This window comes from Triplophysa dalaica, chromosome 15 (assembly GCF_015846415.1).
Source record: "Triplophysa dalaica isolate WHDGS20190420 chromosome 15, ASM1584641v1, whole genome shotgun sequence".
NCBI classification, from domain to species: domain Eukaryota; kingdom Metazoa; phylum Chordata; class Actinopteri; order Cypriniformes; family Nemacheilidae; genus Triplophysa; species Triplophysa dalaica.
Window position 1 is genome coordinate 5,797,318 of NC_079556.1, and position 14,590 is coordinate 5,811,907.

Below are 14,590 nucleotides of genomic sequence, written 5' to 3' on the forward strand. Positions count from 1 at the left end.
CTTGAGTAGAACTATAAAGAAGATTGTTTGGTAAATCTGCAGCCCTCTCTGCTTCATAAAATGGGAGTATATGGGGTCCGCCGTTCTAAGAGTTCCTGAAGCACATAATTCCAAAAAGCGGCTCCTGGCGACATGTTGACATTTTCAATAAATTGACATTTTTAGTCATATTAGCCACTGTACAGCCTCAACACTCCCAAATTTCTGCATGTGGCGGTAAACGTACCAGACGCTGGTATGCCATCCGCCACCAAACACTACAAGAAGAAGATTGCGTTTGTGTGCAGAGGCTGCACATTATGGCTTATATTATTTAAAATGACGTTCAGTTTAACTTATTATAATCATCAATAAACACATTTAACAAAGAGAGAAAAATAAAAATAATCCTCATTCTTCCTATGGACAAAATATACATACATTCAAATAAATTGTGTGTATGAACCGTGTACACACGTTTGTAAATACAGATTTTTTTGTACTAAAACACATTCTTAATTTCATTTGTATGACAAAATATAGAACCTTTTCTACGCACTGTTGATAAATGAGGCCAAAGATCTTTAAGTCTCAGACTGGAGAGATAGGCCCGGTTTCACAGAAACAGCTTAGTTTAAGCCAGGACTATCCCTTTAACCTGGCTCAGAATACAGGATTTTGTGACAGATTTTCCCCTATCAAGTATCTTCGAAAAAATCGTATCCATGGCCTCGATCGGGTCCGATGTTTCGTCCAGAATATCACGTAATGTGAGGTATTCACAGATCAAATCTTACACATCCCAATCTGCTCCAAGAACAACCTGGAGTTGTTCTCCTGGATGCAAATTTGGTCAGTGCTGAGCCTATCAGTTAATTGACGTCCTTAAGACTCACTCGTTTTTACCTCTAGAACTATTCTGCAATATTTGTGAAATACATGCTATTTTCGCAGTGATTAAAACATACAGTATGCTTCAAATGGTTAGTCACATATGTAAATATGTACAAATTAACAAGGCAAGGCAATTAAAGGTGCAGTTTGTGAAATCGATCAAAACCGAATTCGGTCCCCTTAGGACCCCGAGTGATTCCATTGGCTGAAAGAACGTCTATTTGGGTACTCTTTTATAGCCTGATTGCAACTCTTAGAAAATAGCATTAAAAATACATTTCACTAGAACTTTGCTAAAGTTACCATTAACGTCTTTAACAGTAAGTGCTGGATAAGCTAGTATGTATATAAGGCTATAGGTAGTGAAATCAAACAAATCTCTTTCTTACTGTTTTAGTCAGCTTACGTATCAACTAGCATAGCATAGCATAGACCTACGTGGTTAGCTAGCGCTTGCGCTATATATATATGACGTCATCGCGGTGTTCGTGATGCGAGCTCATTTCGCGGGGCGGCGTGCACAACAATTTTTGTGACTCGAGCGAACAGTGCCCGCGGCGCCGTAGTCAACATGAACAGCTTTGAAGAGATTTTGGCTGAACAGGTACGCCTGTAAAGACATCTTTTAGGATCAATGTGTCTGTTTTATATTGTATCGGAATAAAACAATATTTACAACATTGCTCTTTTGAACTGTTCTTATATCTTCTCATTTTATATAACATAAAGACATCCAATGGGTTAATCTATGGAAATACTACTTTTGAAATTCCTAATTTTCTTCTACTTCCTGCGGATTTACAGGACTATTTCGTTTGTGCGCCCCCTGTCGTTTTAAAGATCACTCAACGGCGAACGCGTCAAGTATAACGTCTCGTCCGTTTGCGGAGTTGCGCGCGCAGTCCGCAGAGGCTCGCATATAAACGTAGATCAAAGTTAAATCTTGCATTTAAAGGGGGAGCAAAGCAAACAAGCTTGATCTTATGCAGACTGACAACAAGAAATTGATCGGTGGAAAGAACTTTATTGTAGTTACACGTTTGCTAACGAAATACTATTCCGCAGCAGTAACACTGTTGTGCATGCTATGGCGTAAAGTTAAGATAAAATTCCCGCTTATTTACAGAAAATGTATAACGTTAATGCACATCATCAGCAACTCAGCAGAAACACAATCAATCTCAGATATCTTTGTATTTTTTATGTCCTTGTACATAAACAGGGACGCGTTGTATACGATTGGGGAACCCGCCACAGCAATCATCAACCTCTCATCCATTTTGCTTGGGAACAAATGTGGTCGGAAGGGCGGCGTTCTGTGGAATCCTCTCCAGCGGTAGACGTCTACGTTCCGATTGGTTGCCACCGAACCGCGTCATAGCTCATTACCATTAAGTTAACCTGATTTCAACTCTCATTGACGGCCAAGATGCGCCGCGCTGCTGCTCTCCGCCGGCTCACATTGAAAAGTAATGACTCTCGACGGCGGCGGCCGTAATGCACAGTTTGAATTGCGATTATCTCATGATTTAAAAGTAGTTGGAAACATTTGAGATATGGTAAGGACTAAGCTAAACAAAATATATAACATTAGCTTAGTGGTTTTTGAATAGATTACTGCAAAATTGTAGCAAACTGCACCTTTAATGCTGTTGCGGAAACACAAGGAAATCTGTCATATCCGAAATCTTTCTCCAATCCGCACACATTACACAATGATTACTTGAGGCATGCCTAAGAGCCAAATATGAAAAAACACATTCGAAAATTCCGGACTGTATGTGCAAGACTCTGTTTTGTTTTAAAAAATCTCTTTGTGACATTTATGATTTTAATGTAGTAATGATACCTATTGTATGAATGGAGATGTCTATATTTTCAGAATACAAGTAAAGTCGTACACATATGTTTGCACAAGCACATATAACCTACTGTATGGCACTGGCAACATAATTATTACAATTCACGTTGACTAGTTTAGTCTGTATATAAGGGATGTGAAAGTTTTTGCAAAAGGTAATTGACACTAGGACCATCATTCAAGCAAATTGTGTTAATATAAATGACATTGCTGTACAACTTATGCATGTTGAGGTATGCAAAGTTAAAAAGTTAAGATAAAACTCGCGGGCTATATTCTGCAGACATGCATGTAGAAAAAGTCAATTATAATAGAAATAAAAACAGAGAAATTAGGTTGCAGTATTGCAGCATGTTGTATTAGCTTACTTTCAGGGCACGTCAGGTATACATTGATTCCATTTCCACGTAATGTATGCACTGACAAAGAAAAGCTCAAATGCTCCGCAAGTTGTTTTGGATAAAAAGTACTGCCATATATATAAAGGTAAAACAACATGCAAATGGAATGTATAAAGAGCAATATATCTTGGGGTTCCGGACTTTGTCATTACACTTTGCTCTACTTTTTGTCCAATCAGAATGGACGACTGGCTGCTAATAATCTGATTTATAAATACAGATTCACAGATGACATTTTTCTGAAGCTGGACCACAGTTAGTCATTGTCTTTATCTATTGAGCTAGGTAAGTATTCTCTGAAACCACAGGCAAACATAGCCAAGATCTTATCAAAGTGAAAAATCAAACAAAAGTTTTAATACTTTTGGTAGTTGATTTGATTTTACTTTTAGAGCAACTTATAATTGGAATGTTGTTTAAATGTTCATCCGTTGTCGGTCAAGATGTGTTTCCTATGGAAAGCTGGTGTATTTCGTCTAGTAATGTTAGCACATTTTACAATTTATTTGGCATGCATGTATAAGTTTATATTTAGTTGACAGGCTAATACGCAAATTTGTGGTGTGATGGCAAAAATTCAAAAAAAAACAATGAAGATAAATCTCTCTTATGCTATTTTATATGATATATATAACAATAAAATATAAAACAATGTAATATTAACACTTTGTTTTCCAAATTTTAGCTATGTCACACCACATGTACAAATTATTTCGCAACTACCCATTCTTGCTGTATTGCATGTTTATTAAAAATAAAGCCCCTCCCCATTTTTCTTAGACGACATTTCTTTGCGGATCAGATCGTACCGTCGTGTTTCTCTTCTCTCGTGTTTTGCTGTCAATATTTACTTATTGAAACGGATCTAAAAAAGGATACTGTAGAGTTCCTCTTTCTGCTGTTATAAGATGTGGGACCAGTGTTTATAATGCTGAGCTATTTCTAGGAATGATTAATAAGGAAAAGCCTGCTTTTCAAGCTGCATACTGATCACCTTGTTACAAATTCTTTGCTTTTCACAGGCAGATATTCGTTGCAGACCACAATGCTTAAGGTAAGCTAATCTTGTTTCTTCCTAGAAAAATCTCGATCGTGGCTCTAGTTTATAACCTAACTTTGTTTTATTTTATTTTCAACAGAGAGAAGTGAAACCATACTGGAATCTTTCAGTCACAGTTTTAAATGGCAATATCAACACGTCATATGACTACTGTAAGACAATAAGTGCATTTTATCAGCTTCCAAATAATGCAGTAGTCTTTACTTTCTGGAGGAGTGTTTCAAGTGCTTTTACAGAAAACAAGTTCAAACTTGTGTGTTGACTGAGCACTTTCAGACTTGCTATGCTGGTGCCTTTGTGTGTGGTTGTGACATACATTGTGTTTTTTTACAGTAGCACATGCACAAGTTAAAAATGCTATTACACTGTCAAGACCGTGTGTATAGAAAGTGCCAACACCCTACAATTTTCATTTTTCCTTAGGGTCTGAATCTGACTGTTATGTCATCTTGAACCTACCCACGGCATCTGCTCGAACATATCGCACCAAGACTGTCGCAAATAGCAACAAGCCTGTTTGGAACGAAATCTTTCACTTTAGGGTCCAGAGCAATGTCAAGGTAAACCTGGCTCAGGGCTGCTGTACCTGTCAAATAAATGACGTAACATTATTTGCTGTATTTATATCACTTTTTTTCCTATATAGAATATTCTGGAGTTCCAGATCTATGACAATGACCCGTACATGAGAGATGACCATATCACCACCGTCTTGTTCGACATTGATAACCTCACACTTGAGAAGAAAGAGAAAAAATGCTTCATTTTAAATGATACGGTCAGTGCTATGTGGAGATGACAAAATATCATGACATACAATACAAAACTGACAGACGACTTATTGGATATTTGATCGGTCAATGTCTTTTTTGTAGACAAAAGATGAGCTGTGGGTGGAGTTTAAGATTACAAAGAGGTAGGTCAAAATTGCCTTTATTGTTTTTACTTTTAGATTAATTTGTTATATTTAGGACTGAGGTTGAAGCTAGACAAAATGAACAACTTAGAGTTGTTTTTTAATAAACAAGAATTAAAAGTTTTGTTTGTTGCTCATTTTGCAAATGATAATCAGAGTTGATTGACAGTTTCGTGCTAAATGCAATGCCTTGTTTTTCTCTAGGATATTGTACGTTCATACACACAAATATGAATGAAAACTTTTTTTGTGATTACCCATTGCAGCTCTGAGGTACCGAGCCCTATCATGACTAATGGCGTGTTGGTGGTAAGAACCCTTACTGCATTTTTTTTACCAGTTGAAATATTACATAACTCATAAAAGAAGTTCTGTCATGACTCTCGATGGGCTTAGCATGGTAGTGTACATGACATGTAAATGTATTCGGGATAGATCTGCTCTGATGAAAGATGCTGTGTATTTTTTCAGATCTCAAATACCGCAAAGGAAAATAAATAATATTCACTTTTAAGCAATACAACAGTAATTTTTTTTCTACATGTACTGTATTTATAAAAAGCTAAAAAAATTGATAACCCATTTTTATCAATGTGTCATGCTGTCAGTCTTTCACACTTTAGTCTTTGCACTCCTGAAGTTTGATTTTGTTGAAATTCAGCTGACACAGGACTGGAATGGCTACAATACATCTAGAAATGTTAATTCAATGAATATTTTAATGGTCTCATAATTGTTTTAAACTAGTGTTGATGTGTGTTATAAGTCTACATTCAGTGTATATCAATTTCAATGTAGTGTGACAGAGCTAAAAAGGGCTAAATTTGCTTTGTGTTAAAAAAATACATAGCAGTTTTACTATGGCCCACAATTTCTTTCATACTAACTAACCCCTTAAAGAAGTAGATGTAAATGATAACCTTGATCAAAAAAGCTTTGCTTTTCCATGAAACCAGGCAGGTCCTTTTTGTGAGCTAAAGGTGGGGGTAGACAAGCTTCCTCACACTGAAGGTAAATGCAGATATTTGCATGCAAACTCCTATACAATTACTTTTGTTTGTATCTGAAATTCACAGAAATGACACAGCTATTAAGAGTTAGATATTCTCAGTATTATTATGTCCCAAGGTGTAGGTGGATTTACTGTACTTTCTTCTTCTTTAGCAATCCAGAATATGGTGTTGAAGCTGAAGGGGGCTTTTAAAGAGGATCAGGTCATTTCAAATGAGGACAATCCGAAATTTAAGAAGACGTTACATTTTTACATCAACCGAAACCTGGAAACTGAACTTTTTTTAACACCTGAGAGTGGAATGTTCTCTGAAAATGTGAGTCTATCCCGAAAGGACATTCCTTACACATGCCATCTGACAAAAAGATATTGCCATCATTTATTGTCTGCCATACTAGACTGTAGTAGTAGTGTTGTAATATTACTAATGAAAATTTTAATTTACATATTTTCCCTGGCTTCTTACAGTGTTGTGAATACAGTATGGATACAGTACTTCATATTTGAGCTTTTAAAAGTTTTGTTTATTTGTTTACTTGCATGTAGTTTGTCCAGACTGAGACAAATCATGTGGATGGTGCAAATCCAAAGTATGAAGACATTGGGTCGTCTATAGCTTTTAAACCACTTCAAGCCAAACAGCAAATCACAGTTTCTTTGCCATTAGGACTGGTGAGAACTGGCAAAATGAATACACATATAAATTTGAGATGCATGCATTTCTGAAATTAAACAAATTTTTTTCTTTCAAAGGAAAAAGTTGATGTGGAACTGAATACAGATGATAGGTAACAAATTTTACATTTAAAGGAAACTTCACCCAAAAATGAAAATTCTGTCATCATTTACTCATTTAGCTTCGATCTGTTCCAAATGTATATACTTTTTCTGTTCTAATGAACAAAGAGAAAGATATTTGGAAGAATGCTTATAGCCAGACAGAAGTTGCCCTCCATTGACTACCATAGTAGGAAAAAGACAATGGTAGTCAAAAGTGCCCCGCAACCAGAACCTGCTATGGGAGTCAATTGGGGGGGAAATCTGTCTGGTTATAAGCATTCTTTCAAATATCTTTCTCTGTGTTCATCAGAAATTTTATACAGATTTGGAACAGCTTGAAGGTGAGTAAATGATGACAGAATTTTCATTTTAGTATCCCTTTAATGTCTAAATTATTTTTGACGTACGCAAAACACAATCAATACTGAATCAGTTCCAAGTCACCCTGTTCTCACAGTTATCATGTTTATTTATGATATTTAAAGTGTTGCCAAAGACCTTGATGTACGTCTGGGTTTCGATATCCCGGCGGAAGAAAATAATTTTCTGGTAAAAAGGAGAAAAGTGGTGTCACAAGCTCTTCAGAGAGCTCTGCATCTCATCTCTCCCCCTGAACCGAGTAAGGTAATACAGATGAAAATGAGCAACATCAGATCCTGAGTTTCCACTAGGTTATTAAAGCAAAATCTATATTTTTGTGTTTGATGACCCTCAGGTGCCAGTGGTGGCTGTTGTGTGTTCTGGAGGTGGGTCGAGGGCAATGACGGGCACATTCGGAAGTCTTAAAGGGCTACAGAAGCTCCAGCTTCTTGATGCTGTCACCTACATCACAGGAGTTTCTGGCTCCACCTGGTGAGTGAAATAAGAACTCTAGACTGTCAGCGTTAATAAATACTGCAGTAACATTTCTATAATGAATAGCATTATGTTATAGAAATCTCAGTATAAGTTGCTTTTTGTGTGAATTATAAAAGCCATTGAGTCGCTGTGAACATTGAATAATAGAAAGCTAAACTATTCGTGAAAAAATGTTAATGTTTGAATTTGATTTACTATTTAAACATCAATGCACAAAAATACCAAGAATGGAAGATCTGTTGTTAAGAGCCTTTTCTCTGTCTTTCAGGGCTTTATCTACTCTTTATGGCGACCCTAACTGGTCTAAAACAGACATTGTTAAGATTATAGAGTCTGCAAAAAAAGAGATATCTAAAAGTACATTTAGTATATTTTCTCTTGAGCAGCTGTGGTACTACAGAGAGAAGATGAAGGAAAAAGAGAAAGAAGGACATCTCGTATCTCTTATTGATATGTGGGGTCTTGCTATAGAGTATCTTATTCAAGGAAAGGTACTGGATGCATACATTAAATTTCATAATGTAATAATTATATTTGCTTGTTTGCTGTAAATGACAGAGGTGGAGTAAATAACATCTCTATAATAATGAATCAGACTTGGGAAACTATGAATAAATGGTTTCTTTTCATAGAATCCCATGGGCACGCTGAGTGAAATGCAGAAGACATTGTCAGAGGGCCAGAACCCTTTACCCATCTTCACAGCCGTTAACATGAAGGACGGCAAGACAGAATGTACAACAGAGGCTGGTATGTACTGTAGCAGTAAGAGACAAAAATATAGCTAATGGCTGTTTAGTTTGTAGTACAGTCCTATACCCCCATGTTTTGCACCTCCACGTTTGCCATGTATTACTCCCAAAATAATATAACACAATATATAGCACAATGTTAAGAGCTAAGAGTGTTCAAATGTCTGGCTCTGTACATTTTTTACATGCTCAAACCCAAGCTTATAGTTTTGTTATCAAAGTGGCCCATGCAGCTTTATTCTAAAATGATAAAAAAATCATAGGGGTAATTCTTCACAGTACCGTGGGGTGCCTGTGTTTAAAGTACTGTACGTACAGTATATTAATACTCCCATGTTAATTTTTTCCCCCTTTAGAATGGTGTGAGTTCACGCCATATGAAGTTGGAATTTCTAAATATGGTGCATTTGTACCTGCACAGAACTTTGGTAGTGGATATTATCTTGGTCACATGGTCAAGAAGCTTCCTGAAACAAGGTTGTCCTTTCTATTGGGTGAGTTTGTGCATAATGAGTAGCAATGTGTGTCCTGTTGACACTTGTTGTTAATTGTACATCTATAGAAATGCATTTATCTCCTCTTCTGTCAAGTATTCTGTCCTGAACATGAACCTGTAGTGTTATATACTGTATTCACACAGGAATATTTGTATTTTTGTGCATATTTAGGAATATGGAGCAGTGTTTTCTCTCTAAATTTGACGAAAATCTGGGGTCTCACCATTGGAAACGCCCCTTCATGGGCCCCTGGGACTGGAGGGGAAGCCAGTGACACAAGTGAGTTTGTGTTATTAGGTATAAGGTGAACCAGATTTGGTATCCAAGTTGATGCCACCCCAGGCAGTGGTATTCCCAAATTCAAATTAGGGAATAGAAACAGGCGTTCCTGTTTATACACAGTGAGTATATTCATATCTATAATCTATCTCTTTGTTTCATTTAAAAGGCATTGCTAATAAGGAAAAATCATCCGGCACGTCCATGGTCAGCCCAGTTACGGACACAGCTAAAATGTTTAGCGGTTTTATGAACAGCCGCCCCATTATCAGCCAGATGTTCAACTTTCTCAGGGGTTTGCAGCTGCACAGGGATTACAATGAGAACTCTGGATTCATCACAGGGAAAGGTTTGGGACACATTGACCGCTATTGACCGCTAGTGCTATTGACCGCAAGTGTGCATCTTTATGATTTAAAGGGATACTTCACCCAAATTTTTTAATTCTGTCATCATTTACTCACCTTCGAGTTCTTTCAAATCTGTATAAATTTCTTTGTTCTGATCAACACCAAAAAATATATTTGGAAGAATGCTTCAACAGATCTTGCCCCCCATTGACTCCCATTGTCGGAAAAATTGAACAGAAAAGAGGACATTTTGAAGAATGTAGGAAGAAACAGTTCTGGTGAACTTTTGACTTCCATTGTTAAGCGCTCAGGGCATGTCCGAATCCACTCTTGCTAGTTACACGACAGGAAAACGGTCGACGCGCCCAGGCGCATGGTCTAAACGGGTTGTCCTGATTCTCTTATTGAGTAATGGGTGTTTTTTGGGCGTAACGTGCAGTAAACCAATCAGAGTCTCATCTCTCATTCCCTTTAAGAGCCCGTTGCACTCGTGCAATGGCGGATTTGCTATGTACACGGCGGAATTTGCAAGAGCAAAGACTGGACACTTCTCCAGAAAAGAACGCATCTGCTCATGCGTGAGGTTAAAGCGCGTGAGCAGACCATCTACAGGAAAAGATAGATTTTAATTTGTATGTACATTTATATAATAATCTTTTACATTGTAAACTAGTGCTGAAACTGACATTTTTTTTATAACTCCCATCATTTACTTCATGGAAAATTTCCATTCTTATCATATTAATTATTTCATAGATCCTGACGGTTTTAAACTGGAAAATATTTAGTCCTTATTATGCATTCTATTATAATTTCTTTACAAACCGTGTAAACATTACCGTATGCTTCATTATTGTGCCAAGATTATTCTTCCATTACATCAGCTATCATGAGATATCTCCTGTTATATATATTATATAATATTCAACTACCATAACTATTTGATACAAGTGCATGACGTTGCAGCAATTAACATGTCTGTTTAATGATGTCTGTCATTGCATGAAGTGCAATCATGGCTTTTTGCATTTGAAAATCTTGCATAGTCTTAAATATACTCTTTGCCTGCAGAAAAACATGCAGATGCCTTTCCTAACACCCTGACCCCAGTGGATCCCATGCTTAGTTTGGTTGATGCTGGATTTTCCATTAATACCGGATTCCCTCCTGTGGTAGGCTCTCAAAGACATGCAGATGTTATTATCTCACTAAACTACTCCTGGGACCAAGACCAGTTCATGGTAAGGGAGGCCTGAAAGATTACTTAAGGTTTGGCGTAAGGAGATGTATTATCAACATTACTGTACATGTATGTTATTTATGTATTTATGTTGCCAAATAGGTTCTAAAGCAAACTCACAAGTATTGCTCTGATCGCAAGATTCCCTTTCCAAAGATTGATTTCAAAAAGTTGGAGTCAGTGCCACTAAAGGAAGTTTATGTGTTTGAGGATGAAGAAAATCAAGAGGCTCCCATAGTGATTCACTTTTCCTTGGTCAACGTCACATTCAAACAGTTTAAGGCTCCTGGTAAGCACATCCTGATGCATAAGAAAGTTGTTGTAAGGCAGCATCATATTGATATTCCTTAAATATTGTGTTTCTGACTCTAATCTTGTATTACAATAATGTGTTTGGTGCAGGAGTGAAAAGAGTAACCGAGAAGGAGCTGAAAGAGGGAGCAGTTGATGTTGAATTCGAAAGTGACTCCAGTCCATATGTGACTCACAAAATGACCTACACACCCGAGGACTTCGATAAGCTTGTCAACCTCACTTCCTACAACATTATAAACAACAAAGATGTCATTTTGAAAGTGCTGAACAAAGCGGTTAATAGGAAATCCAAATATAAGCACAAAAATGAACTGGGCCACTGTTACTTTCAAACACACCTCTGAACAGGAAGTTGGTCTGTACTAGATGCAGAGGGTGCCAGAGAATGTGCCCGTTCACAAGTACTAATGACATTTAAATATCCGTCCAGAAAAGAAACAGAATCTCTTGTCATTCATTTTAAAGTCTATTAAATTAGTTTGCCATAGTAAGTTAGGGATGCTCTGATACCATTTTATAAACAAAGTGTACGAGTACCTATATTTGTTTTCTTGTACTCGCCAATACCAATACCAATGCCTTTACCTGTATTCTCCAAGCACAACACGCTGAAACTAATACATCTTCCTTAAAAACATTATGAAGCACAACTTTTAGTCAGGAATATCAGGTGAGGTATCGGTCTTTGGTGTCGGTATATCAATGAGTACGACTACATGAGCTTGGTATCGAGCCCGATACAGATACTGGTATCTATGCATCCCTAGTAAGTACAATGCTTTAGTTAAACATGTGCTTGGTTTCACATCAATGTATTTACTGAATAAAAAAAGCTATATTATTATTATACTGTGTTGTTTCATGGGTAATTTTCATCTTGTATAGGCGAGAATATTTCAGTCCATTCTCTCATGTAGGCCTTAATATTATTCATTTTCTCATTGTTCTTAAATATTGTTGTTTGGGCGTGCCTGAAATGCCTTGTCTTATGACGTAACTGAATAGTTTTCCTTTAACTCTCCAACTATCCTTTTTTTACTGTTTTACCTTAGCGGGATTCCATCCTGTTATGTAACCAATGAAAACATAGTCTGTGCGATCAAAAGTTGCTACATTAACGTTTTCATTACCAATAAGCTTGGCACATGAAGTGTACATTTGAATAAATATGCATAAATTCGAGAAGAAATAAAAGCACATGTAAGGCATTTTGGCCAGCAGTTAAATTTTCTAAGGGCCCTGATTATACCAGGGCACCATCAGAACCCAATGATTTCCTCTATGATTCTGGTGTTTGCGGATGGTAGTACAATTATTTGTTTAATATACTTATTGGAAAAGTGTTTTCATATTATTCAACATGATTATTCATGATTAAATACTTTTTTTGCAATGATGATGATAAAGAAGCTTTGGCCTCTCTTTACGGTGAATTTTTAGTAGTGGTTGGCCGTTATCGGCGTTATCGTGCTGCGTTAACGTGGCTCTTTTCGAGCGAAAAAAAAAAAATGTCGCCGTTAATCTATTCTCAAAGTTGGGTTGGGAGCTGGGTCTATACTACGCAAGCTATGATGACTTTCACCTTGATAATTTAGCGCTGTTGTATACCAGCTTAATTGCACTTTAGTGGGGTGAATAGGAGATTTGATGGACTGATCCTATTTCTTCTTTCTGAGATTATCTGCCCTGTTTTTGAGAAGATTCTCTCTGAAGGAACCGATGTTGCCACAATACACTACCCTCCATCACCTTCACCAGGCGTGGGAAGACTGAGGCCTTGGCCTGCCACCAGCTCAGTGGGTCTTCTGCTCGTTGGATGATAGGCTCCTCAAGATAAGACCTCACCTCCATTATAGCATCAGCTGTAGTATTTCACTTCACCCCCCTCTCTGTTTTTACATAATGGTATGATCCCATATCCTCACATCTGATTGGCCGCGATGCGATTGCTGACCAATCAAAACAAAGTTCTGCCTTGAGGTAAGCCGCGAAAGGAAAAAAACTGGGAAACGGCTCTCACTCGATGCGAGCCGGCTCTTCTGATTCACTACAAATCATCGGCTCTCAGAGCCGCATCTTTTGCGCATGACACATCACTACTTAACATGTAAATCATTCGCGCTTAACACGCCACTCGTGTTTGGTCTGATCACGACATAATTTTACTGTGAAATTACCACAACAAACGTGACGTGCTAACATGGATGCAGCTAGAAGCCGCCGGGTTTGCTTCAGGGAAAATCTATTTTTAAGAAGCTTCCCAATGGAAACCTCGACAAGACCAAGGTTCTTTTTATCCAATCCTGATCTAATGCGCCACCTGGCTTGAGAAACCCGTTCTCAAAGACTTACTGTTAGTCATTATAATGAACTTTACACCTGAATGAATCTATGAATTCATCAGCAGCAGATGATCCAGTCGATCTTCCAGTAGAGGCTCAGACTAACCCTCCTGATCAGGAATATGCAAATTAAGTGTTCCTTGAGGTTTCAAATTTATATTTTTAAAGAAACGATGATCAAATGTTATCATATCAACGTATAAATTGGTCAGAGGATTCATATACAAAAGCCGATTGAAACCTGAATAAAATTCATTGACATATCTTTCTATTTCTTTTGTGAATATTAATCATTATTGATCACAACGTCAGGTGGTGCCACCGGTCATGGTCAGGTTGTGCAACCAGCAAATTTACATTTAAAAGTATCAATTCCCACTGCGAATGCAAAATGAAGTAAGAAATATAAATGTAAACCTTTATATAACGCTTACAAATCATTTTTACAGTTAAAAACAAAACACAAAAAGTCCTTATGGAAAAATGGGTGTTTGAACACACATAAAAGCAGCCGTTTATATGAATTGGAATAAAAGGGCAATAAATAAAGATATAGAAAGGGAATTTACCATGTGATATGCATTTTAGACACTAAAATGATTCATATTTACAAGTCTCAGTAGTGCTAAGTACATTAAATGTATATTATTTTAAATGAATATATGGTCGCACCACCTGACATTTTCTATGTGGTAAATCAGAAATCTTGTTTAATAATGAATAAATGCTCCCTAAAATGCTGTAAAACCAATATAAATCAACAAGACATTTTTTGGACATAAAAATGCATTTTCATTCTGTTTTGCTTAATATATATATTTTTTCTTGAAAATCTTATTTGTCATTGACCCATGTGAAAGACTCTGTGTTGTTTTCAAAAATCTCTCTGTGACATTTATGATTTTAATATAGTAATGATACATATTGTATGAATGGGGATGTCTATATTTTCAGAATACAAGTAAAGTCGTACACATATGTTTGCACAAGCAAAAGTAACCTACTGTATTGCACTGGCAACATAACTTTTACATTCCACGTTCACTAGTTTATT

General features: G+C 36.9%; 1 protein-coding gene across 1 annotated transcript; it reads left to right on the top strand.

The window, feature by feature from the left end:
- The first annotated feature begins 3,934 nt into the window (after nt 1-3,934).
- LOC130436836 (cytosolic phospholipase A2 zeta-like) lies at nt 3,935-12,043 on the top strand. Its single transcript, XM_056767816.1, has 20 exons — nt 3,935-4,189; nt 4,275-4,347; nt 4,619-4,755; nt 4,842-4,973; nt 5,071-5,111; nt 5,378-5,420; nt 6,068-6,122; nt 6,276-6,439; nt 6,670-6,795; nt 6,877-6,911; nt 7,389-7,527; nt 7,619-7,755; nt 8,030-8,252; nt 8,394-8,511; nt 8,870-9,007; nt 9,182-9,289; nt 9,459-9,638; nt 10,711-10,880; nt 10,982-11,168; nt 11,282-12,043. The coding sequence occupies exons 1-20, from the start codon at nt 4,181-4,183 to the stop codon at nt 11,536-11,538; spliced, it is 2,472 nt and encodes an 823-aa protein (XP_056623794.1). The 5' UTR covers nt 3,935-4,180; the 3' UTR covers nt 11,539-12,043.
- The last annotated feature ends 2,547 nt before the right edge of the window (nt 12,044-14,590 follow it).